The following is a 26,621-nucleotide window of genomic DNA, read 5'->3' as shown; positions in this document are numbered from 1 at the left end:
CAAATATGGGGCGTATGAATACATTTAGTATTCCTTCAGTATTTCTCGAAGAACAGGAACTGACTCTTCTCGCGACTTCAAACCGGATAACGACCTGTTATTATACTTATGTTGATAAATATTTCATTGATGTAAATATATTTTGACAGTTCAATGAATTCAATTGATTAATTTCTTAGTTTACCAAGAGCAAATTCATTAAATTACAGAAAGAAAAATAAAATTGTGTTATTAGAATTTAAAACGCTGTGCACTATTTTTGTCAGCATATTTCGGCTGTTTCAGTGCCATTCCGTTAATTTCGCATAACTCGTTGAATAAGACAGAGCTTTTTTAAAAACAAATCATATTTGCGGGAAGGAAATACGTGTTTAAGGATGCAACGATGAGTGCAAACAAATTTTCATAACGCGCTAGCGCGCGTTATACATTTTGTATGCACACACCGTTGCAGTTATGAGACCCCCTCTCCCCCTCTAGATCCATGCATGAGCAAGGAGTGTCGCATATTGAAATTAGAATGTTACTGTGTTTGATCCACGGTAAACAGACGGCTGGTAAGTGACAGGAGTCTGGAAGTGCATATGCATACATTATGGCGGACATTAAATTTTGTGTGAAGTAGATAATGATTAGGCATAGCCAGCACTGGTAAACATATATGTTACATGTACACATTAAAATATTTAAAAGTTAACATTCATAGCAAGCGCGATGGCCTAGTGCATGCGTACCAATAATAACATGGATTAATCGGAAAACCTTGGCGAGTACGGTGCCTGTATTAAGTTCTATGTAATCGACCGAGACTTGCTGAATGAAATCAAAAAAGGCGAAGGCGAAAGTGCGAAGATGCGAAGGCCAGAGTGCAAAGTTGGGGAGGAGCGATAGTAGTATCGCTTCTTCGCCTTCGCACTTTCGCACTTTAGGCATCACATCTTCGCGCTTCGTCGTCGCATCTTCGCACTTTTGCTCCTTCACCTTCGCACTATCGCCCTTGTATGTAAATTAATGTAATTGTTAAGATGACAACCATACCCCGATGCAATACCTCAATATCTTGTTATAACGGAAGAATTTTTATTTTCTAAGATATACCCCTTCTTTCACTTTAGGTTTATACGAATATGAATTATAATTTATATAATTATATATAATTAATATAATAATAGTGTAAAGACCATTTCACAAATAATACAAAAATATACTGAAAAACTTTAATCTACAAGGGGGTCATCAGTGGCGGATCCAGGAATTTGAAAACGGGGGGGCGCAGTTAAAGGCAGGGGGTCTGGGGGGGGGGGGGGGATGACGGGAACGGGACGTTTCGCCCCTATTGACGTTTCGCGCTGAGACGTTTCGCTCCTAAAGACCTTTCGCGCTGAGACGTTTCGCACCTATATTATATATATATAATTATATATATATATAATTAAAATTGACTTTATTGAAAACATATCTACAAATGATCATGTTTAATGTGGTACATTCACTGATAATTTTAATAATGTAAAAAGCGATTATTCTATCCACGTTCAAATATAATTATGTTTGTTTAGCAATCATTATTAAGTGTCTGAATCGGTTTTCTAATTAAGATATTATAACTAATTTGGAGGCTCTCCATGTCAAGCTAAAAAGGTGAAATTAAACTTTTATGATAAATAAGATTTGAATAAATCATTAATTTTTGTCAGTAGAATGATTTCTCTTCTAAGGAATATATATACAACAGATAAATTTTTGTACAGGGCGACAATAATTCAATTTTGCTCGGCATTTCCACAAAAGTATGGCTAACAGAAATTTATAATCCGATGTTAATATATATATATAATTATAATCATATATTAGAAAAATTTGATTAGCCAAAGGTGTTAAAACTTATTTAGAGGCTCTCAATGGTAGGTTAATATCAATTTACTGTTACCACATAATTAAAAGCCGCAAAACATCTAAATCAAGCAATCATAATTATGTGTCTCATCAAATTTCTAATTACCCTAAGGTGTTATAACTCATTATTTGGAGGCTCTCCATGCTGATATCAATTTACTGTTGTACCACATAATTAATAGGCGCGAAACATCTCGGGGCGAAACGTCTCAGCGCGAAAGGTCTTTAGGGGCGAACCGTCCCGCACTCGTCTGGGGGCTGCCTTGAGGCCCCCAGTGGGTCCAGGGCGAAGCCCTGGTGGGGGTCCAGATATTTTGAAAGGCAAAATCATGTTGTCTGGAGGGCCAATTTTTACTTATTTTCCCGTCATTTTAGTCACTAGAAATGTTACCAAAATGTTATGAGACATTTAATTTTGAAGTAACAAAAGCTGCAGAAAGTTTCAATTGAGCTCTTACAAATAAGAAGTATTTATTTCATTGTATCCGGGATAAGACTTTTAACTAAATTTTATTCATTTTGTAGGCTTTTGCAATTTTACTCAATAATATTGTTATTTGTCATAATTGTCCAGGAGAAAATTTGCACCAATGAGTTTGTCGGTCGTAAATAATTAAAATAAATAAAAACAAGAAATACTTCAAAATATCGTACACAATTATAGCTGTTTTATTTAAATGGATTGTTAGACACCATTCTTCTTGGGTTTTTGTTAATGAAGATGTCGACAATTTTCTTGTAGTCTAGGGGAATATCTCTGTGAATTTGGAGAAGAGTAAGGGCGTTTAACCGGTCCTGTCCCATAGTACTTCTCTGGGACGATTTAATACGTTTTATTGCTGAGTTTCCTCGTTCAACAGTAGCACTCGACACAGGAATAAGTAATAGAAGAGTAATTATTCTGTGAATATTATGTACTACATAAACCGAGTCTTACACAAGAAGTCCACTCGTACACAAGTTGAACCGTTCCTATTTTTTTTTTAATTACTAAACTATATCGAATGAAATAACACTTCTACATGAATATGCCTACAAATTATAAATCTTTGTATTTTTCATTTTACAAATTGAATTTAATATTAAAGTAAAGCATGACTTTATTTGATCAGAAAAAAATCATCCACCAAAAAAAAAAAAAATCAAACGGGGGGGGCGCGCGCCCGGCGCGCCGGCGCTGGATCCGCCACTGGTCATTATTCTACAGGGGTCACTTTTCTTCATGTGGAGTGTGCTCATTTTTATGAAAATGACACTTATTCTTCAGGCAAAGGGGTCATTTTTCTACGTAGAATAATGACCGGGGGGTCATTTTCCTGCGTAGAATAATGACCGGGGGGTCATTATTCTACGTAGAAAAATGACCCCCGGTCATTATTCTACGGGGGTCATTATTCTTCATTACACCGGCTGTCCTAAATCTGCCCAAGCTCACTCGATCTGACATGTGTGAACAACTTATTGATATACTCCCCATCCATGCCGAAATTGACGCCAGAAAACTGATGTTTTTAGGAAGGCTATGCAACATGAGCACTCTGTGCCTCTCAAAACAAATGTTCATCTCAAGACTTTTCTCCTTCCTGACACAGCTGGTTGCAGATCCAAGGGGCTTCATTCCAGATACTATCGATATTCTCAGGAAATACAGCTTACACACTTACCTGCTTACCTGGATGACCACAGGTACCTTCCCACATAAATATTCTTGGAAAACTATTGTTCGATCCACGATCAATGACTTCCACATTCAACAGCGACAAATACGAATGCTCATGGATCCCGACTTTCATCGTTTCAACTCTTTCAACATAACAAACCTTGTAACATCTGGTCATTCGTGGATAACGCAAGTGATATTCGAAACTTCAAGTTTACTTGCAAATTAATTGTATCAACAAAAACTCTATGTCTTTCAACGTGTCATCTGTGCAATTCCACATATGAGGACATTTTCTGTCACGTTACGTTGTCCTGCGGCGCTCTCTCTGACTGCCACAATGAATGGTGGAACACGATTGTTAATTCATTTCATATTGACCTTGGAGCAGAACTGTGTGACCTTTGTGAGACAGATCTTTTTCTGGTTGTTCTGGGGCGCGATCCACTAACCGTTTTACCTTTATCTCAGGAAAGAAACTTCAGAATTCTAAACTCGAAACTGTTAGTTCGTGCATGCGCACAATATCAACGGCTATGTGCAGCGCTCTCGCGCATATGACTTGTGTAGAACAAATGGAACATTTGTATCACTTGATCACTTTATGTGTATGATTTATCTAAAATATCATTTGAATTGTATATAGATTAATGTGTTAACTTAAATCGTAATTCTGTATCTCTTTATAGAGGAAATAAAAGATGAATGGTAAAGGCGAACTGTGTGCTGAAGGAGAAAAATTGAATTGCGTCATTAAAAAATTGGAAATAGAATACGAAATCATTGAGCAGTTGTTTGAGGAAAAATTAAATGATGAAACATAGATTTTCACTAAGATGATGATTTAGAAACCAAGTATCAAATGGTTTACTTTTTGTATATGCGATATATTTCAGTTTTATCAACATATTCGATCAATTAAGTTTAGTTATTTATGGACAAATATTACGGAGGTTAATTATTTATTAACCATATTATTTTAAAGTTTGTTAGTAGAAAAAATATCCCATCTTTCACTCTAAGTTTATTTGAAATATTTTTTTTTTCAATTTAACAAATATTTTATTATGCAAATAAAAAATAATAGGAATGGACATCAGGCTACGTGTTATATGCCATACTCTCTATTAAAATAAACAAAATTAAAGATTTTTTTTTTTTTTTTTTTTTTTTTTTTTTTACAAAACTATGTTTACAAAGTCTAAATTTTATAAAAATGTGTTTGTTTGAAGCTGAAGGTGTATGTCTATTTTAGTCCTCTCCCCAAGGATCAATTTAGTTACAACTGATATAGTGCCATTATTCTACTTTACACCGGGGGAAAATATTTACAATGTAACACGCATTCTTGTATAAGATCGAATATATATACATGTATAATGATATGAATATTTTCAAACGAGCTAACGAAAAAAATCTTTCTGACATAATAGATTAATTTGTAGTTCTACCGATAATCAAGCTTGTTCAAAAATGCATAGAATAGTATAGAACAAAATATAAAGAACTTTTTAAAAAATTGTGACAGTCACCCCTGGGCATACCCTTTGGACTCAGAAGGGTTTCAAAGAAGGGAAAAATCTTCTTCTTTTTTTAAATGTTCTCAAAAAACCACAATACCAAAATTTGTTACATAAAAAAATGCAAGCATTCATAGAAATGAAAACCTTAAACAAGAAAAAGCAAAAAAAAAAGGAAAAGATAAATGAAAAAAACCAAAACAAAAAACCCCCAAAATTGTAACCCCCCTTCCCCCCAAGAAACAGGAAACAAAAAAAAGAATTAAAAAAAAACAACTTTAATAATAAATGTTAGACAATGTTCTTTACGTACAACTTAGCAATGTTTTTTGACAGATCGACCCTAGCTCTGTACGACTTGTCTAAATTTTTATTTTGTTTCTGTCGACCGCTGATCAGAATTTCATTGATTTTTACATCGAGTGAAGATGACTGCAGCTGTTTCTTCGTCGGAGGAGATGCGTGCTTCATTAACAGGTCTCTTTACGACGTGCATGCTAATCGATTTAATTCAACAGTGACATTTCCATTTTAGTTAACTTGTGTTAAATGTCAAAACTTCAATATCGATATTTAGAATCAATTTTTGGTTTCAATATTGCAAGAACCAGGAATGCATAAATTATGATTTTGGTAACTAAGCATATTTTCAGTCTTTGTATTTTAGGGATATCTTAAAAGCGGCATAACTTGATATATTTGTGTTTTGTATATGGCGTTTTGAAAGTGAAAGTAGAAAGTTGATCTTGTCAGTTGTTGCCAAGTGCGTTTGAAGATAATCCTATCTGCACCTTGATAAGTGATAACACTTACTGGTTGCAATATCGATACGCAGAACTTAATCATTAATCAGTTTATATATTTATTGCTAGTAAATGGTTGTTGCATATGACATCAGGTATTATTTTTATATTATCCTACTTACATGTTTAGCTTCACAATTTTAACTCTTATCAGTAAGATATTCATGCTAATGATATGCACCTCATGAATTATAGAAACATGGATTTCATTCATCAGGTTTGATTTTACATTTATCTTTTGTAAAAGGGAACAAATTTCTATGGTTTTTATTATCAATATCAGATCTTTTAACAGTATTGTTTAATGTCACCGGGTTAACAGATGTGTGACTGTCAGTCAATATATCGGATCTCAATAGCTCAGTGGTTAGAGAGCCGGCACAGTACGCCAGAGGCCCTGGGTTCGAGTACCAGTTGAGACTTGACTAATTTCACCACCTGTCATATTTATATTCATCACATACACCTAACTCAATCAATTTAGTCATCCACAAGTGGAACAAGAGGGAGTCAAAAGTTTATCTGCAATGCACATTTCTTGATTTGGCTGTATTTTCTGATCTACTTTGAATGTAAAGTTTTAGACTTCAAATAAATTTGTAAATCTATTATAAATAATTCTAATCTATATGTGTGATGGTCAGACCGGTTCGAATACCGGCGCCAGATAGCTCAGTTGGTAGAGCACCTGACTAGAGATTCAGGGGGCCCGGGTTCGAATCCCGGTCTGGTCCATCATTATTTCTCCCATCCTGTTACATTTGGTGCTGTGACCAACTCCTGAAACTGACAGGTGAACTCCTGCAAGGAGAAGAGCCTGGGGTAATCTTTGAGGGCGAAGATCATTTAAGGGGGGAGGAATGTGACGGTGCGACCAGTTTGAATGCCGGCGCCAGATAGCTCATTTGGTAGAGCTCCTGACTAGATATTCAGGGGACCCGGGTTCGAATCTCGGTCTGGTCTGTCATTATTTCTCCCATCCCATTACATATGTAAGACAGAGTCACTAAGGAAAATGCACATCTTATTTGCAGTGTATGTCTTACTTTGATAACAGAATCTGATTAATATGACTTGTAGTGTGTTTGAAGCCCCCCCCCCCACCCCCATTGATTTTGATCTTGGAGAGGAATTGAATTTGATACATGTACCTTAAAATTTTACAACATTTATTTTGATGATTCTAGGGGCAGCATTAAAGACATTTATATACACAAATTGCTGGGTTTTTTTAATTACAAACACCAATTAAGAATTAATTAGTGTACAGCATGTAAACACATTAAATACAAAGTGTGTGTGTGTGTTAAAATTAACAAATCAATAGAATTTCATGTTGATTTATCAAACTAAAAAATCTGAGTTTTTCTTTTTCCTTCATCTTGATCCCATTTATCAAGTGACCACAATTTACCTTCAGGCTAAACTAGTCAGAGTTCCTCTGTCGTCAGACTAAAGGGAGTTCAATCTATATTAAAGCATTAAACAACTGTAACTGGAGTAGAATTTGTGATCAAACTTGCTATTTATACATTAAATATTTTTGCATGACATATTTAACTTAGAAACACAATATAAAATATTTATAAACAATGTACAGCATAGCTGATATCAACAACAAGGTTCAGGGCAAACATGTGATAAATGATAAAATAATACCATCATTATTCCAACCCTTAGATTTTCAAGTGCTGGTAGTTAATACAAAACGGATATAAAACACTTCAGTATATAGTAGGATACTTAGAATTCTTCTAAATATAGTTGGTTTTTTTAAAATAAAAAATATGTGTACAGTATATGAATTGTTTGATGAATAGATGCCTTTTAGTAGTATTTTGGAGCAAAATTGAAGTCCTAAAAATTGATATTTTTTTCTCTCATCTCTTTTTCAGAATTTGAGGTTTAATTTCACCAAACTGTACATGAAGGTTCAAACCTGCATACTGTCATGATTATGATATCTTATTGAAGTAGTATTTTATGATACAGGTATATAATTATGCATCACTTGCTTTCACCCTTAAGCTTCTTGAAGCTAACAATCAGCTGAAATACTTGAAGAAAGAAGTGGCTGATAGCTGTGAAAACTAACGGAAACTGCTTGTTTATTTGTTGCAATGTTAACTTGTTTTAATTCTGTATGTTTTTGTTTTAGTGGATATGGAGCGTGTAATATAAGGAGAAGTCATGATTAAGGACCGCCTAGTGAACCTCATCAACGAGTACGTGGGTGGGTTCGTGGAGAACATAAACCATGACAACCTGAACTACAGCGTGTTAAAAGGTCAGACTAACACCTCTACGCATCTTGTAGTATTTCATTAAATTATATTAAAAAGACATTGTTCTATCTCAGGTCAAGTCTTCTATCTTCAAATCTTTTCATATTTCTTGAATTCAATATTTAGCAAATTTAAAAATTGTACAATGACATATATGTACTTATTGTCTGTTGTTATACTTGTAATTGATACTGGGTTATTAATATTCATTTAGATGATAAAAACAGGATGTCAAGTGTAGGGACTAGGTTGCATGTATGCAGCTGTTTGTTTCATAAAAGTTCATGTCATACCGGTATATTAAGCGTAGTACCTGAGAGGGGAAGAGAGAGAGAGAGAGAGAGAGAGAGAGAGAGAGAGAGAGAGAGAGAGAGAGAGAGAGAGAGAGAGAGAGGTGTGAAGGTTATCGTTATGTATATTGGAGAGCTTTTTTGTAACGGACAAACAGCAGTATGATGTAGGTCTCACTGACCTAGGAGTTATTTATTTGTCACTTCATAATCTGTAAATGTGTGGCAAGCATTAGTTTAATTTAATTGTTTTGATATTGAATGTTCTTTTATATTGCAGTACCAAACATTTCATTAAAATTCCTCTGTATACCGGTAATAACAAGAAGACTATAAGTGATTTAAAACAATTTGTGTGTGTGTGTGTGTGAGAGAGAGAGAGAGAGAGAGAGAGAGAGAGAGAGAGAGAGAGAGAGAGAGAGAGAGAGACAGTCTAAGACCAATAGAAAGATGTACAACTGTCATGTAAAATTGTCGGATTTAAAGAGATGATATTATGACCTTTTCAAACAAATCTGATATAATTTCAGGCAAAGTCGAGTTGACGGACTTGGTGCTGAAGCCCAGTGCTTTGGTGAGTAGGATAAAGACTTCTACACAATACAACCTTGTCTCCTCCCCATTGATTCCTGGTGTATTGAATGAGTAATTCTAATCTGTTATTATATTCACCTCTATCTGCCTCGATCTCCATTGATTACTTGACTGTACCTGTTCACTTCTGAATCAGATGTAATACTAGATATGTTGTCTATCTGTCATTGCCTTTACACCAATCAATACTCGGCATTGACTATACATGTACTTGTATGTTAGATAACATATTGGGATCTGTTAATTCATTTCTTAATGAAGAGATTATCTGTGATTCAGATTTATTACCTAAAGGAATGAAATGCAATCAAGGAGTAATCCATTATAATGATTATTAATTTATTATGTTAATTCTTTGAATTTTCTTATGTTAAATTTTTATTCTTTTTCAGGAGGATGCCCTTACTCTTCAGGTATGGAAATTCAATTCAATTTTTAAAGACTGATATACATTTACATATCACTCTATTAATATTACCCCCCCCCCCCCCCCCCACACACACACACACACACGCGACCCTCAACCCTCCATAAAGTGGATGGTTGCTTAATAGGTAAGAAATATAGCTGGTGGATTCCAAGACCAGAGCTTACTAGTAACAGATGTTAAATAAACTTATAGACTTTATATTTGGCTTTTAAATTTCATGTCAATTTTATACAATCATGTAAAAATAATAATTAAATTAGAATTGTTACAAGATATTTTAATCAATATACATCTCAGTAAAATTATTGTGAATATCTTGACATATTGCAAAACTTTCCCTTTTATTTTACAGCTGGGAAAGGAGCAAGCCTTTGAGGTCAAGGTCGGACATCTAGGTAAATTATTGATTGATGCCTTAACATTGTCAGTGACCTCACTTGATTTTCCTTTAAGTGATATGGATGTTGCATACACTTCCGATCAAGTTAGTTTAAATTCTCAGAACAAAGGTACATGTAGAATAGTTAGATAACATTAGGGAAAAAAGTCTAAGAACAGACATACTTGAACACATTGCTACATTGAAACAATCAGTGACATGGAGCTGATTCTTTACTATAGATTACATTCGCCTATCTATACCATGGGGGAACCTGTTTGGGGGAACAGAAGTCCGTCTGGAGCTGGATGGGTTATACATCCTACTGAGTCCTGTCTCCATGGATACCTACAACAAAGAGAGGGTGGAGGAGATAGAGCAGAAACTCAAACAGGCCATGCTGAAGGCGCTCGATCCTTCAGTCATACAGAAAGTGTGTAAGTATGATATCCCAAATAGGCCATGCTGAGTGTGCTCGACCTGTCAGTCATACAGAAAGTGTGTAAGCACGATATCTCAAATAGGCCATGCTGAGTGCACTCAACCTGTCGGTCATAGAGAAAGGGTTTAAGTATGATATCTCCTTGGCGAACAGGCCATGCTGAGTGTGCTCAACCCGTCAGTCATACAGAAAGTGTGTCAGTATATCTCAAACAGGCCATACTGAGTGTGCTCAACCATCTATAAACTTATCATCCAATGCTACATGTATATTTGTATATAACGGGTAATTACATGTAACTATGTTATCTCAAATAATTTATGCTGAGTAAGTATTGTATGGTTTCTTCAATAGACAATGCTGTAAAAATAACATAATATTTGAAACAGGCAATAATGTACAAGACATATTGTGATATATGAATTCTCAAATAAAGTTGTAAAAGCTTGATATTTCATGCTGTCAATGCTGTGTATAAAAGCAGGACATCCAAAAGGGTAATGCTGTATAAGCATGATATCTTTTAAACAGTTCCTGCTGTACAAATATGACAAAAAAGGCCATGCTTATATTATAAGTATGTCTAAAACAGGCCAACTGTATGAGTCCTATTACAGAATATAATGGTTGTAAATTTTATATTTTTTATATTATATTGTGTTTATAATGGTTTACTTTAAATAAACATTTGTTGATAAATTGTTTTGATTTATCTTCAAAGTACTGGTCTATAGGAAACATTTATATTTAGACATGAATTTCTTTTCCGTGCAGCCAAGGAAGCAGAGAAGCACCCTGGTCTGTTTGAGAAGATTGGGAAGTACATCCTTAACAACATCCAGGTACAGCTCACTTGATGATACTTTTTCATAAATATTTGTGAATTTACTATGTTCATGGTGTATTTAAAGTAGGTGATTTATTTCAGATCAAGATAAGCAATGTCCATGTGCGATATGAGGACATTGTTTCCAATCCTGGTAAACCTTTTGCTGCAGGAGGAATTCTGGGAGGGCTGTATGTGTTCACAACAAACGACAGATGGGAGGAAGTAGAGCTCGACAGCTCAGCAAAAATCCTACACAAGGTTGGTATCAGTCAAAGGTCCTACACAAGGTGGGTACCAGTCAAAAGTCCTACACAAGGTGGGTACCAGTCAAAAGTCCTACACAAGGTGGGTACCAGTCAAAAGTCCTACACAAGGTGGGTACCAGTCAAAAATCCTACACAAGGTGGGTATCAGTCAAAGGTCCTACACAAGGTATGTACCAGTCAAAGGTCCTACACAAGGTATGTACCAGTCAAAAGTCCTACACAAGGTGGGTACCAGTCAAAAATCCTACACAAGGTGGGTACCAGTCAAAAGTCCTACACAAGGTGGGTACCAGTCAAAAATCCTACACAAGGTGGGCACCAGTCAAAAGTCCTACACAAGGTGGGCACCAGTCAAAAATCCTACACAAGGTATGTACCAGTCAAAAGTCCTACACAAGGTGGGTACCAGTCAAAAGTCCTACACAAGGTATGTACCAGTCAAAAGTCCTTCACAAGGTGGGTACCAGTCAAAAATCCTACACAAGGTGGGCACCAGTCAAAAGTCCTACACAAGGTGGGCACCAGTCAAAAGTCCTACACAAGGTATGTACCAGTCAAAAGTCCTTCACAAGGTGGGTACCAGTCAAAAATCCTACACAAGGTGGGTACCAGTCATTAATGTTATTTTGAGAACCTGTCCAGTAAAATTTTTCACCTGATTTTAGATCTTTTCTGTATAATTTTGATGATTTTCTTGTTTACAGCTGGGGAGGATCTCAGATTTTTCCCTGTACTGGAACTCCCGGGTTAGCAGCAGTGACCTTGTAGGGGACACAGGTCTGGTTCAGTCCGGGGGCTGGAAGGTGAGTGCTGATTCAGCAAATCGGTACTCAGTCTATGTACTTATCTATGCGTGGTCATTCATTTATTGTTAGAGCCACTATACAAGTATAATAGTGTGTATTTAAAGGCTCAGTACGGCCACGCTCCTACTAACTCCAGCTAGTGGGTTAACTCTTTAGTTCAGTCGGTAGAGCATTGGTTTTTAAATAGAATGGTCCCAAGTTAGAGCCTCCTTTTTCTTCTACATGTATTACAGAAAAATAATCAAATGAATACAGAAAATTTAATAAATATGTTAAATGTCAATAAAACTTTGTAAAGACTTTAGAATTTCTATTTCATATTTATTTACCTTTTAGTTACATAAATTGATTTCAATTTGATATATTTTTCACAGAATCTATTGAAACAGTCCATCAGATCCAAGATGATTTCAGCAGACAAATTTTCCCCAGGTATTCCACTGACATCATTATTTTTAATACATTCCAGTACTTAGTATTAACAAAGAAAGTAAATGAGACAATGGAATATTAAGCTGTAGATATCACAGTGATGTACTAAATTAATATAATATCTTTGTTGGACAGTACTGACCCCATTTTCAGCAGAGGCCAAGGTCATTTTGTACAACATTGATGACTACAAGATGCCAAAGATCTACATAAAGCTGTCTGTGCAGGACGCGGAGGCCAGGATGTCCCGAAGTCAGGTGAGGGGAGAGAGAGAGAGAGAGAGAGAGAGAGAGAGAGAGAGAGAGAGAGAGAGAGAGAGAACTGAAAGAGACAATAAGAGAGAGTGACTCAACAAGACATGCATGTGTTCGAGCAGTGAAGATCTAGATGTGTTGTGCCACACATAAAAAGTTAATGATAAAATTGTTTTCCCCAAATGCTGTTGTCTGTGTCTTTTATTTGATTTGTACAAAGTGAAAATTTTGAGGAATTTATACATTTACATTATTGTGAACAGCATATTTGATATATAATTATTTAGATATCGGTTCTAGTGTACCGTATATGATACATTGCTAAGTGTCCCGGTGTGCATGTAGAACTTCTATTGTAATTTTTTTTCAGTATGTGAGTGCAACACAGTGGTTAGAGTTTTCCAAAAGGTTGGATGTAAATCGACGATATCGTAAGTTCCGGCCGACATCCTCCGTGAAGTCAAGTGTGAGGTCATGGTGGAGGTATGCCTATGAATCGGTACTGGAGCACAACATCAGGCCTTACTCCTGGCCCAGGATTGTACAGTACAAGTACTGCCATCTTGTTTTGTCCTAGTCTTGTCATGATAGTAACTACTGTGGAATCATTAGATTTCATGGTGGCTCAATTTTCGTGGAATTCGTGGCTACCTCTCATATACACCCCCACGAACTAATAAACTAGGGCTATTAAGTCATAATTCTTTTGTATGTATACGAAAATACATGAAATTACGTCCCCTCGAACCTGTAAAATTTAAGCAATCCACGAAATTGGCCCCCACGAATTTTAATGATTCCACAGTATGTTTCTGTTAGTGAATTATCATTAAGTTCAGGCATTTTTTATACTTACTGCAATAATGCATTTATTAGAAGTTTATGTAAAGTAAGTCAGATTCGAATTGTTGATAAAAGAATTGAAATACTGGCGCTGACTCATATTTGAATGACATAAATATTTTTTTAGTCTGAAGATGTTAAAACATGAAAGTAAGAATTTCATTCAAACGGTATTCCAATTCACAAACTGTGACATGTAATTGTGTTTACTGATTCGAAAATTGAAATGCACAAGTGTTTTACATTTTGTGCTGAATGAGATAAGGACAGGACATCATTCAATCTAATTAAAATTAGATCTTTGATCCGCTCCTAATAGATCGCTACAGGTGCGATCTATTAGGAGCGGATCAAAGATCTAATTGTGTAGCGATCTATTAGGAGCGGATCAAAGATCTAATTTTAATTAGATTGGGACATCCTTTCTTTTCTAATTAATTTTTTTCACTATCTCAGTATGGGAATAGAATTTTTTATGGCGTCGAGCGAAGCTCGAAAGCCATCTAGGGATCGTACGTCCGGAAGTTACATTTTTAGGAGCCAAACAACTCAAATGAGTGCAAAGTTTTCGTATGTGTTTCAAGAAAAATAGATGACATACTTCAATTTCGAGCAGAACTGTACGTCAACAAAACAAGTTTGCAGATTCGAAATGGTTGCCGTCTTTAAAAATGTTCACATTTTATTGAAAACAACATGTCTCGGTTTCAGCGGATGAATACACTAGCACCGAGACACATGCGATAGCTGGGCTTACATACTCAATTTGGTTATGAAATGTACTAGCCTGCAAAATAGATGGGCGTATTTGATTTAAACACGAGTCACCACACTCGAGTCGGATTCCTAAATAAAACACCTCGAACACAACTCGCGTGTTGTCGAACTAGGTCACGAATCCACTCTCCAATTTGACAAGAGTTTACAAGAACAAAGATGGCGGACGGCGCGGGAGAAAAAGTTAGGTGAGGCTGAGTAATTGTGTAAGATTTAGAAATAAGAAATTAATTTGATAGGTAATAATGAAATCTGTCTCAATCTATTATTGGGGCATCTAAAAAATATAAGTATTTTCGCTGTTTATCATTAAACTGATCGTATTGCCAAGCCATTGGTATTTTCAATGTATAAAATTGCATGTTATGTTTCATTGATAGTTATTGGCGGGAAATTACATTAGTGTATCCGGACGAGGAGATTACAGTTGTGTTACCGGCTCCAATCATAACTAGACTACAAGAAGGTGGTAAGTGATGAAATGTATGCCATAATTATAATCACAATTCTGTAATAATCAATTAAGACAACTGTCAAAAACTCGAATGGTTTTGAAAAAAGTTAATATGAACATATTACTAATTATAAAAAATAATTTTAGTTCACATTAACCAGTATTAACAGTGTAAATTAATTGGCTATTTTGCTGTCACTTGTGCATGTACGAAATAAGCTATTTTTTAAATTTGATATTCAAATGATAGAGTGATAAAGGAGAACTACACTATACATCTGTCAAAAAAACAAGTGTAGTTTCTTGTTGTTTGGTTCCTAATTCAATGCAGGAATTTAAGCTGCCTGAAGTAAAATGCTTTATTGACCTTTTCAGATATGAAATTGATGGCTGACATAAAGAAAAACATAAAAGAAACTGGAGTTCCTTTACCGGGTACCAGTCTATTTATTTATTATAAATGGATTATTGGCTATTGCATTTAACATGCATTTTATAATATTAATGAAAGAAATGGAATCTTGTTTCAAAATCAAAACTGTAATTCAAGAATTGAAAAGCAAAGTGATATACTGGGTAGATACATATATATGATTATTATCTGGTGTCGAGTGTATTTTTAAGGGGGTTTGCACATTTGTTACTTAATCATATTGTCATTGATAAATGTACAACCAAATTGTTAATCAATTACTTTTACCATTTGACATCAGAATGAGGCCTAAACCTTTAATGACTTAGCTGTGAAACATAAATGATCTAAAGCATCAAAAGAACAAATTAAAGGCAAAAGTTATCACTTAATTACAATTGATTACAAATACCAAATTACACTCAGAGTAAAATTATTATGTTTTAGCTGATTGTTCAGAGAAGATGTCAACACAGTCGATTGGAAATGTTGTGGATGACCTCGTTCATGGTAAGTTGAATATATATTTGATGTAGATATTTATTGTGATGTACTTTTATTAAAAACCTACAGAATCATCTGATCATTCCAGATAATTACTCACATGACAAAAAAAAAAAGGAGAGCTACTGCAGATACATTGTACATGTTTTATAATGTTTGCTTTGTATAAAAAAACCTTTTCAAAATGTATATGTTTATTCTGACTTTCAGCATGTCCTCAAACACCCATGCCAAGTCCTGAATCAGGTTCTGAACCAAGCACAAGTAAGATATGATATACAAAACATAAATCAAATACATAATATAATCCAATTAATTAAAAATATGATATTTACAGTACACAATACACAAAGTAAGAAAACTGGATAATTTTTATTTTGTATCATATTTATCCTACATATATGTGCATCTGTATATACTAGCTGTCATATATTTGTTGCTTGTTAAATTACAGTTAGATTCTTCATTTCTATTTATGAACTATGGGCAATGTCAAATGAAATTGTAAATTAAACAGGGTACATGTAATCATTACATTTATGGCTCATAATGTGACAGTCTTGTATATTCTAAACATTCTTTAAAAATCTGTTATTTTTGTGATTGCTTTATTATCCGGCAGTCTGATGATTTTTCCTATGAAAATATCTTATTTTGCAGGTAGTGAGAAAGAATTGCCAAAAGTGTGGAATAAGAAAGAGACTCAACTGTTATTTCATGCAAGGATGAAGTTGGAGAAGGAATTTTCCGAAGCAAGATCTCATAAAACACTTTGGGACAAAATAGCAAAGGAGTTGAAAAGTGCTGGGTGTTTAGTAACAGCCAGACAATGTGAAAATAAATACAAGTCACTGAAGAGAGAATACAGAGCAACAATTGACCACAATAGCAGAAGTGGAAATGATAGAAAATCATGTGCCTTTTTTGAGGAGTTCAGTGAATTATATGGAATGAAAGCAGGGTCAAGGCCTAAATTTACCATTGGTAGTTTCTCAGGTAGTGATAGATCTCAAATGCAGGAATCTTTTTCCAGCTCTGATGAACAGCTCCCCAGTTCAAAAGAGAAACACACTAGAAATAAGAAAGATGTTCAAAAAAGGAAGACAGATGGAGTCACAGAATGGCTTCAGCAATACGAAGAAAGGCAAGTTGAATTTCAGAGAAACAAGCTGGAAAAAATTAAAGAGATGCATGATGAGAAGATGCAAATGATGGGAAAGCTCTTGAATGCTCTAGAGAAGAAAAATAATTGAATAGAAGCTAGTTTATACATTTCATGATAATTAAAATTAATCATAATTACATGTAATTTGTTATTCTGTTCCAGAAATTTGATTGACCTTCCGGAAGAAGTTAATTTGAGAATAGCATCATTTCTAGACAGAAAAAGTCAGATTTCCTTTGCAGGTGTGAGCAGATACTGCAGGTTCATTGTTTTCAGTATTGTTGAGGATTTTTGCATTTCTTGTAGTGCTCTTGGCAACAATGTTTGTTTTTTGAATTGTATGAAAAGTTTAAGAAAATTGTCTGTTATTGGGCATTATGATGAGAAAAAATGCCATTTGGAAGCACTTAGAATGCTTGCTGTATATGTTCAGGACTTCCATGCACTCAAATGTATTAAATTCTCTGGTGTTCAAATAGATTTTTCTATACTTCACCAAATTATTGTCAATGCAAAGTCACTAGAAATAATTTGTGCAAAGGCATCAACACCATTTACTTTACAGTTTGTTTCCTGTTTGTTGGCTGTGAAAAAAAATATGAAATTTATAGAAGCCTCCATTGATTGTAATGTTGAAGAGCAAAAGGAATGGGCTATTGTAATTAATAAATATGCAGGAAAAATATGTTTTGGACATGACATCATTGATTCTGTGCGATCATCCTTGTTGCACTATCCAAGATCATTTTACAGCATCCCAAATCCATCTGGCGAATATTGATCTCTATTTGCCTCCAAATAGGTGGAACTTAGCCATTGATATTTGCAGACTAACTGACACATCATATGAAACAGAATTGTTTTGTATATCTCAAATGACCCATATATTAAGATTTATATATATATATATATATATGAAAAAAACAAGTTAATTGTTTGCATATTTTATTTTGAATTTCCCTTATTTTAGCAACAAAAATATTGTTACTACTAGTACTAGTAGTGTGTTTTGTATTGATACATATTAAAAACTGAAAAAAAAATAAGGTTTTCTTTTTTACTTTTATTTATGACAGGCTTACGATTCATCGTTGGATTTTAATGTTGCATGTAGCAATTATGAATACAGAGCACAAGAGCATTTCTTTTGTTAACACCCCGTGGATCATTTCTGTATACATTAGGATAATAATTCACTCTGTTCAAATGATTTGGATTTGGTTCCAAATAATCTTCTATATCATCTTTCTTCAGGACACACAAATTATGCAGAATACATGCTGATGTAATAAGATAGCAACAGTCTTCAATATTCATGCAATACAGCTCACGCAACCGACGGAAACGCCCTTTTAAATGACCTATTGTTCTCTCAACCGTTTGTCTGACTGATGACACCTTACGATTGTAAAGCTTTTGAGCATTTGATAGATTACCTACTGCTTTAAACGGTGTCATCATGAAAGGTGAAAGAGGATATGCTGCATCTCCTGAAAAGAACCAAATCAATATCAATATTACATGTAATTGAACACAATATTGCAAAAACATGTAGGTATCCATTTTAAATAATTATGAATTACTGAGTGTAAAAAGTGTATTTTACCAATCAAATATTTGCCTGGTGCCAGGTGAACACCACTGTCGTGCTCCAAACAGTTAAAAATTGGAGAATTGCGGTACACTCTAGCGTCATGTACGCAGCCGGGCCACCCAACGTAAGTGTCTCTTATCATCATCTTGTCATCAACAACAAGTTGTAATTGAATAGAAGGATAACCTTTTCGGTTTATGTAATCCTTGTCACCATTTGGAAGAAATGATAGACCAATATGAGTTCCATCAATAAATCCAATACAATTTGGTAAACCACTAGACTCGTATATAACATTAGATATTTGTTCCTGAGCATCATGATCTGGCCAAACAATAAATTTTCGCAAAAGCTTATCACACAACGTCTTTGATGTTCTGCGAACACACCTGTGAACACTAAATGGACTAACTCCAAATAAGCATGCATCTTCTCGCATAGAGTCTTGGTTAGCCATGTACCACAAGAATACAAGGAGTTGTTTGTCAGGAGTTAAGGCAGGCTTACCCGTACTACGTTGTCTGTATTTAAGAGATGGTCCTAATTCAGTTAGAAGAATATTATATGTATCTCTCGACAAACGAAAATGTTTTTTAAATTCAATTTCATTCATTCTTGGTACTATTTCCTCTACGAATTTGTCAATTTTCGGCACATGATAGCCATCCTTTATTCTAGTGCGAAGGATAAGAGAAAAAAACAACAAATCGTCGGAGATTTCCGTATCGAATTCCTCTTTTTCCTCGCTTTCAAAAAAATCGTCGATAAAAAAAAAAAAAAACAGCATCCATCTTAACACTCGAGTCCTGTTCTTGACGTTTGATTGAAAAGAGGTCGTGTTTGTTTGTGCGCATGCTTGATATTAACCCGAATCGACACTAGTGCTATCAAATCAAATACACCCGATGATTTTGTATCCATATCGAAAATTGACAATGCACAAATGTTTGATCTTGTAGAAACAAAACTTCCTAATCGAGCGATAAGTACATCTACATAAACCAACTAGTGAACTACTTTCACTTTGTAAACAACGTGAATGGGTGCTTTCTTTTATCTACCCCCGATCTTTTCGGCCCGTGTCATTTGGATCCTTGTGAATTTTATATGAAATTGATAATAAGAGACAGAGTGGTTATCAGCAGTATACAATATATAGAATTAAACACAATAATAATTTAAATATTTATTTCCATATAAATAGAGAAAAAAAATCTAAAAAATTTTAACTCCTAAGATATTACTATATAAAACTTAAATTTTCAATTGAAATTCAAAACTTTTTAAGAATTAGGTGAGCAAATTTGTAATGAATTGTAATTTTATTAGTTATGTGATAAATAACATTTTCTATTTTTTTTGAAAAAAAATTTTTTTGATAATTTATGGAAAACAAAATACCAGCTTTTGAACTTGGTCATTTTTTGGCAAAATATTGCATATAGGGTACCATCATTGTATGGATAAGTCCTCCTACAGTTTTCAAAATAGGAAGTTGTTCTTTTGCGGATCAATTAAACATATATCAGAGGTATGCATATTGCTAGGATTTTGATTTTCGATAATTTATGAAAATAATACCAGCTTTTGAACTTGGTCATTTTTTGGCAAAATATTGCATATAGGGTACCCTCATTGTACGGATAAGTCCTCCTACAGTTTTCAAAATAGGAAGTTGTTCTTTTGCAGATCAGTTATACATATATCAGAGGTATGCATATTGCTAGGATTTTGATTTTCGATAATTTATGAAAAAAATACCAGCTTTTGAACTTTGTCATTTTTTGGCAAAATATTGCATATAGGGTACCCTCATTGTACGGATAACTCCTCCTACAGTTCTCAAGATAGGAAATTTTTCTTTTGCAGATCAGTTATACATATATCAGAGGTGTGCATATTGCTAGGATTTTGATTACTGATAATTTGTGAAAAAAATACCAGCTTTTGAAGTTAGTCAATTTTTAGCAAAATATTGCATATAGGGTTACCTCATTGTACGGATAACTATTCCTACAGTTTTATAGATAAAAAGTTGTTCTTTTGCAGATTAATTGTACATGTATCAGAGGTGTGAATATTTTTAGGATTTTTATTTCTGATTATTTCTGAAAAAAATACCAGCTTTTGAACTTAGTCTTTTTTTAGCAAAATATTGCATATGAGGTACTTTATTTCACTGGATATGGGTTGACATGGATTATGGATACAGTTCACATATAAAAAGAAAACCCAGTTAGCTGTCTCATTGACAGCTTTTCACTTGTTTAAAAAATTATTTAGGTTTTTACTCTTCAAATTAACTTTAACTCGACGCCATTGTGGCCCTTCAGGCCTTTGATTTTTAATTTATAATTTATGAAGCATGTTACCTTTGTAATGCACACAGGCAGGAGTATGAGAAGTACTGGAAGCTGTACAAGAAATACCTGGAGTCTGACAAAGATGTCAGCATCAAACAGAGGCTGGAGGAGTGGGAGAAATCCATGGACGTCACCAACATCCTGAAGGCCAGGGCACAGGCCAAGGTCGAGGTAACACTGAGGTCAAGGTCATCAGTCAGTGACAAGACATCTAATGATTAATTTACATTTTTATTTCATTGTAATAATTCCTTGAGTTCTTTTAATTGGATGTTTGCAATAAATTCTTAAATTCTATGCTTCGAAATCTAAAGGCCAATGTATTAGCAGTAAAAAAACCCATTAATTTGCTTAATTCTTTATCAGAGTTATTTGTACATATGTATGATAATTTTGATATACAGTAATTATACAATATCTGAGAATTGTACCAGAGATTAATAATGATATTAAGATTAATTGAGAATATTTACATTCTACTGTGTTTTTCCATTAAATTCTGTGATCTTCAAATGCCTCTAAATGCAACAAGTAGTCAAAGGTCAAATTGATGAGTTTTATTATGAAGTCACAAATGTTGAACACTGTAAACTGCAACGTCACAATGCAGCGAAAATCAAAGTTCACGCTTGTGGCTGTTACTGTGGCTCTTCCATTAATAATAACTTACCCTTAGGATAAGATAAGCATTTTAAGGTATGAATCACATTTGCAGACAAGGCAAGAAGTTAAAAAATGTGAATATAAGCATTAAATCATGATTTTTTTAAGTATACACTCTCATAACTGCAGCGGTGTGTGCATACAAATTGAGTAACGCGCTGACGCGCGTTATGAAAATTTGTATGCACACACCGCTGCAGTTATGAGAGTGTATACTTCAAAAAATCATGATTCAATGCTATATTAAATATATTGTCCAGTTATTCAGTTTTACTAAATTCAGATTAAGTTTTGTACATTACTTTTAAGTTTGCTGAGGAAACAGAGGAGAGAGAGAAAGAGAAGAGAGAGGAGATGAGAAGAAAGAAGGAAGAAAAGAAGAATGCAGGAGGGGGGTGGTTCAGCTGGTTCTGGGGTGGAACTGAGGAGGAGGAGGCTCTGGATGATATCACAGCAGAAGGTACATGTTTGATATCTAGTGATATCACAGCAGAAAGTAAAAGTTTGACATCTAATGATATCACAGCAGACGGTAATAGTTTGACATCTAATGATATCACAGCAGAAAGTAAAAGTTTGACATCATTCTAATGATATCACAGCAGACGGTAAAAGTGACATCTAATGATATCACAGCAGAAGGTACAAGTCTAATATATCTAATAGATAAGAGTAGACAGTATGAATCTGATATCTAAATACATTGCAACAGAAGGTACAAAGCTGATATTTTGTTATATTATTGCAGAAGGCTTCAGGTTGATATCTCAACTGATATCACATGAAAAGATATGAGTCTTATGCCACATAATTACAAGTTAGGTCACAGGGGAAGGTTTGAGACAGATAACTTAGTAATATATTTAAGCAAAATCTATGAGTTTGGAATCTAGTAATGATATGATAACAGAAGGTACAAGTCTGATATCTAATGCAATAACAACATAAGTTATGAGACTGATATGTAATAGTATTATCTTTGAAGGTACAAGTTTAAGTATAGTTAAAGTTTGTATTATCTTTTGCCCTGTATGATTTTTGTCACATTACAGAGGAGTTGTTTGGGCTGTCTGAGGAAGAGAAGAGGGAGATCTATGAAGGAGTGGGCTACAAGGAGGCACAGAATCCTCAGAGGATGCCAAAGGAGGTCAGAACTTATATTTAGCATAGGATTAATCAATCTCAATGTGCCTCAAGAAATCACTCATGGATACAGACATATGACTGTATTATATCAAAATAAAATTGAAAGTCTCAAAACTGGTTAAATTTCTAGTTTATAAAAACCCCTATCAATGGCTTTAAAGGGGTCTCAAAATAAAATAGTTTCCATTTCTTATTTTCATTTGTTCCCTGTTGTGAGCTTAAGAGTAAGTAATGGTAATTTGACTGTTTCAGTATGTGGCATACAAGATACAGCTGGAGGTCCAGAAGATCAGTGGCTGTCTGACCAGCACCGAGTCCCCGGGGTCATCCTGTATACTACAGGTCATCATGGACGAGATGAGGACCTCGTACGAAAACAGACCTGGAGGGGAGGGAATCAGGTACAGAGGGGGGGGGGGGGGGGAGGGGTCCAGAGGGGAGGGAATCAGGTACAGAGGTGATTTGTATAGTAAATAACATCCAGATTCTATAAGACAAATGGCTAGAATCCATTGTTTGTTTTTGTTGCTTCTCATCAATAAAAATCAGACTTTAAACATATCTGGCACACTATGGATTCATTGCAGTTTGACCCAGATTTGTACAATCTACTAGTCAAATTAATATAATAAGTTAGTAACAATCTGTTGAAGCTGATTTTCAATGATCATTTTCCAGAAACTTTTAAAAGATGACCATATTTTGCTTATGCTATATAATTATGCCTACCACATAACTCTGTTTTTTGTATTTGATTTAATTTGAATTAAATCTTTTCTGACTGTATTCCATATAGTTATGCCTCCTATCTGTTACTTTGTTTTTTAATTTGGTTTGTTTTCATTTTTTCCTATACTTTCTCTCTTTTACTACAGGGTAGTCAGTAACACAGAGAGTTTTGTGATCTCTGGCGTTTCCCTCGACAACAAACAGGTCAAACTGCTGACCTCAAATGGTGGAATATACAGTAAGTCAGCGGATCCAAAGTTGTATATTTCACTAGCTAATTAATGTTTTCAGGATAATTACCGGTAATAGAATATACAGACCTGTTTGATTTTTTTCCACCAAACTTATCTAAATAAAAAAAAATCTTTGATAACAATCTTCATGTACCAGTTTAGAAATTAACTGGAGAAGCAAATACTTTTTGCTTAAAATTGTTTTACCTGTTTTGTATGAACTTGAGAGAAATGTTCATTTAATGTATTCAATGCATAACGAAGGCATATTGAACAATTTTGAATCATTTTAAAGTAGTTAAATATGTATTGCTCGATAACTATGATAGTGAAATGAACCAAATTAACATGACAAACAACATATAAGGAGCTGGTCATTTTGCACCTAAAATTTTTTTTAAAGAGTTATCTCCCCATGATAAAAAAAAGAAAATATATGCGGTAAATGATTAATTTTATTTTATATTTTAATAAAGAGACAGGTTATGCAGGTATTAACCAAAAGAGTTTTACTAATCATAAGTTACTTTTTACAATATCTTAATAAAACATATGTTGCCCATAGACTTCAATGCAAAATTCAAGGTGTAATTAGTTGGACCATAATCAACATTTTGAAAATTCCTTCGGTGGAGCATTTTATTTTGATAACACCTTCATAATGATATCATGATGAAGAATATCGGACCATTCATTTATTTGGTACAAAATGTGGCCGTTATACATCAAATACCTTAAGTTAATGTTGGCAGAAACATGTAATACATGTGAATAAACCTAAACCTATTTTGTTGCCTATAGCTGCAGATTTATCAGGTCAGATGTTTTCCATGGAATATGAACTTCGACCTTTGCATATCAAAGCTGACCAATCACTGAAGATGACAGTGAGGCCCGTGGAAATCTTCTATGACCAAGTACTACTCTTAGTCTCATATATATAAAAAAAAAACATGTTTCTTATCTGTTTCATTATTCTGTGAACTCTTGTTTCAAATGTTACTGTTAATTCCTAAATTATATTACACGAGTACTTACATGTAATTTCGCGATACCCATACCTGTTGACCTTTCAAAGCTGCTATGTGGGAGAATCTCCCCCTTACCAACTTGGCTAAGGGGGAGATTTTGCGTAAACGACCTTTTTTCATGTGAAATGCAAATATATATTAAAAATACTGTTAGATACCTTATTTTTCCATTGTACTTAATGAATTTGCAATCATTTTAAATTTTATTATTTCTATGACTACCAGTGTGCAATTACAACTTGTGTTGCTGTACATGTTCAGAAAACTATTATATTTATTTGCATGGTACAATACAAGAAGTCAATAGTGCCACTTTTTATATTAACTTAAGTCTAATTGTTCAGTATTGAACCATCACTGCATGCTGACATCTAGGGTAAACACAGAAAATTTATTTTGTGTATTTTGAATTTGCAGTGAAACCAAGTTAAGAAAATACCAGTAAATAATATTCATTCAGTTAAGAAAATACCAGTAAATAATATTCATTCAAATTATTTTTTGCCTTATATATAGGATTGATTTTTAATTCACAAAACAACATGCATTTAAATATGATCTCTGTTGTTATATCTATAGCATCCCTGTAATTCATTGCACCGGTACTATAAACTTTAAAAACTCTTGTGAAATGCTTTTTTTATTGGTAGCTTGTATAAACACTCTGTGTTCCAAACTCACATTGATTTTTACCGTACTGTCCAGACAGAATTAGTCACGACTCACTGCACGTGGCTTGGGTGCTTTACCTGTGCACCTGTTAAGTGACACCACTCGCTGTGTATTGTTTTCTTTGGTGTTACAGAGTAAAATCAAGATGTTTTAAGCTTTCACTTATTTTTTTCTAAGGCCTATGCATAACTAAATACGTAACTGATTTAAGTCAAAACCGGAAGTAATCGTAAAAAGTAAGCTGGACTATAAGATGTCATACTATGATCACGGTAGAAAATACTTGGATGGATTTTGATATATTCAAGCTACACAGCAGCTTTTTGATCTCAAAATCAGAGAAAAACCCGCAGTGGTTGTTAAAATTTGCATGTAAAGATTCAGAAGTTTTTTTTTGGGGGGGGGGGGGGTATGGGATAGACAAATACGATTGCGGGAGAAATTTGTCTCCCGCGCGGGAGATATGTTGGATGCGGGAGATCTTAGATTTTTAGGCCGTTTTGCGGGAGTCTCCCGCGCAATGCAGGAGGGTTAACAGGTATGGATACCGCTGTTTCATTTCAAATTCCGAGAATATAAAATCGCGAAGGTGGAACTTTCATCTTTATTTCTTACAATTTTCAACACTTAAAAAATAATGGTTAGATTTTAAAATTCGCGAAGAGTGCTTCTTGCGATTTTACGCGGATATTAATTCCTAACATTTAATTAGGAATCTACAGTATTTATTAAAGAGAATTCTGAAAAAAAATAAGGAAGAAATGTTAAAAATTTAAATGGAAATTTTAGATAAATGTTTATTTTGTGTGTGTACCAGTAATACATTAGTACATGACTGTATATCTGAAGGAGCTATTGATATTTGTTTCCAGCACGCCATTGCGGAGATTTTCAATTTCTTCCAATCCTCGGACCACACACCAGACACGGACATGAATGCTCTGGCCATGGAGAAACTAAGCGGGGTGGTCAAGTACAGCAAAGACATGCTTCTGTACGCTATTGAACAGCAGTCGGTAGGGAGGAGTTATGTCACCCTTATATACCTACAGCAGACTTAGAATTTTTGTGGTCATGTAGAGTTTTTTTTTAAAATAAATAGTACAATTTAACTTTTGAGCAATATACATTTTTGAGATTTATATAGAA

General features: G+C 34.4%; 3 protein-coding genes and 1 non-coding gene across 16 annotated transcripts in view; 3 read left to right on the top strand and 1 right to left on the bottom strand.

Annotated features, from left to right (window-relative positions):
* The first annotated feature begins 5,417 nt into the window (after positions 1 to 5,417).
* LOC105320499 (intermembrane lipid transfer protein VPS13A) overlaps positions 5,418 to 26,621 on the top strand; it is a 76,246-nt gene continuing 55,042 nt past the window's right edge. For 9 of the 13 annotated variants that reach the window (XM_066072236.1, XM_066072235.1, XM_066072242.1 and 6 more), the window contains exons 1-19: positions 5,418 to 5,553; positions 8,038 to 8,166; positions 8,985 to 9,028; positions 9,441 to 9,461; positions 9,831 to 9,873; positions 10,100 to 10,294; positions 11,074 to 11,141; positions 11,228 to 11,386; positions 12,099 to 12,197; positions 12,575 to 12,632; positions 12,768 to 12,889; positions 13,257 to 13,438; positions 21,025 to 21,169; positions 21,971 to 22,121; positions 22,714 to 22,808; positions 23,060 to 23,208; positions 23,683 to 23,774; positions 24,571 to 24,686; positions 26,345 to 26,488. In XM_066072236.1, the coding sequence (XP_065928308.1) occupies positions 8,070 to 8,166; positions 8,985 to 9,028; positions 9,441 to 9,461; positions 9,831 to 9,873; positions 10,100 to 10,294; positions 11,074 to 11,141; positions 11,228 to 11,386; positions 12,099 to 12,197; positions 12,575 to 12,632; positions 12,768 to 12,889; positions 13,257 to 13,438; positions 21,025 to 21,169; positions 21,971 to 22,121; positions 22,714 to 22,808; positions 23,060 to 23,208; positions 23,683 to 23,774; positions 24,571 to 24,686; positions 26,345 to 26,488 (1,980 nt within the window). In that variant the 5' untranslated portion in view covers positions 5,418 to 5,553; positions 8,038 to 8,069. Of the gene's footprint in view, positions 5,554 to 8,037; positions 8,167 to 8,984; positions 9,029 to 9,440; positions 9,462 to 9,830; positions 9,874 to 10,099; positions 10,295 to 10,467; positions 10,496 to 11,073; positions 11,142 to 11,227; positions 11,387 to 11,983; positions 11,996 to 12,098; positions 12,198 to 12,574; positions 12,633 to 12,767; positions 12,890 to 13,256; positions 13,439 to 21,024; positions 21,170 to 21,970; positions 22,122 to 22,290; positions 22,304 to 22,713; positions 22,809 to 23,059; positions 23,209 to 23,246; positions 23,257 to 23,682; positions 23,775 to 24,570; positions 24,687 to 26,344; positions 26,489 to 26,621 lie in introns of those variants that run through there. The other 4 variants (XM_066072244.1, XM_066072243.1, XM_066072245.1 and 1 more) reach the window with 4 other exon arrangements.
* On the top strand, positions 6,542 to 6,614 carry Trnas-aga (transfer RNA serine (anticodon AGA)). Its single transcript has one exon. It is a non-coding gene; the product is annotated as a tRNA-Ser (tRNA).
* Positions 14,534 to 17,130, top strand: LOC117691570 (uncharacterized). The gene is made up of 6 exons (XM_034477884.2): positions 14,534 to 14,694; positions 14,887 to 14,975; positions 15,336 to 15,395; positions 15,820 to 15,882; positions 16,087 to 16,140; positions 16,537 to 17,130. Exons 1-6 carry the CDS (start codon positions 14,666 to 14,668, stop codon positions 17,127 to 17,129), a joined length of 888 nt encoding a protein of 295 aa, XP_034333775.2. The 5' UTR covers positions 14,534 to 14,665; the 3' UTR covers position 17,130.
* LOC136271773 (putative nuclease HARBI1) lies at positions 17,853 to 19,533 on the bottom strand. The gene is made up of 2 exons (XM_066072247.1): positions 18,648 to 19,533; positions 17,853 to 18,531 (listed from the first exon to the last, which is right to left on the bottom strand). Exons 1-2 carry the CDS (start codon positions 19,420 to 19,422, stop codon positions 18,140 to 18,142), a joined length of 1,167 nt encoding a protein of 388 aa, XP_065928319.1. The 5' UTR covers positions 19,423 to 19,533; the 3' UTR covers positions 17,853 to 18,139.

This window comes from Magallana gigas, chromosome 9, assembly GCF_963853765.1.
Source record: "Magallana gigas chromosome 9, xbMagGiga1.1, whole genome shotgun sequence".
NCBI classification, from domain to species: Eukaryota; Metazoa; Mollusca; class Bivalvia; order Ostreida; family Ostreidae; genus Magallana; species Magallana gigas.
This window is presented reverse-complemented; position numbering and strand designations above follow the sequence as displayed.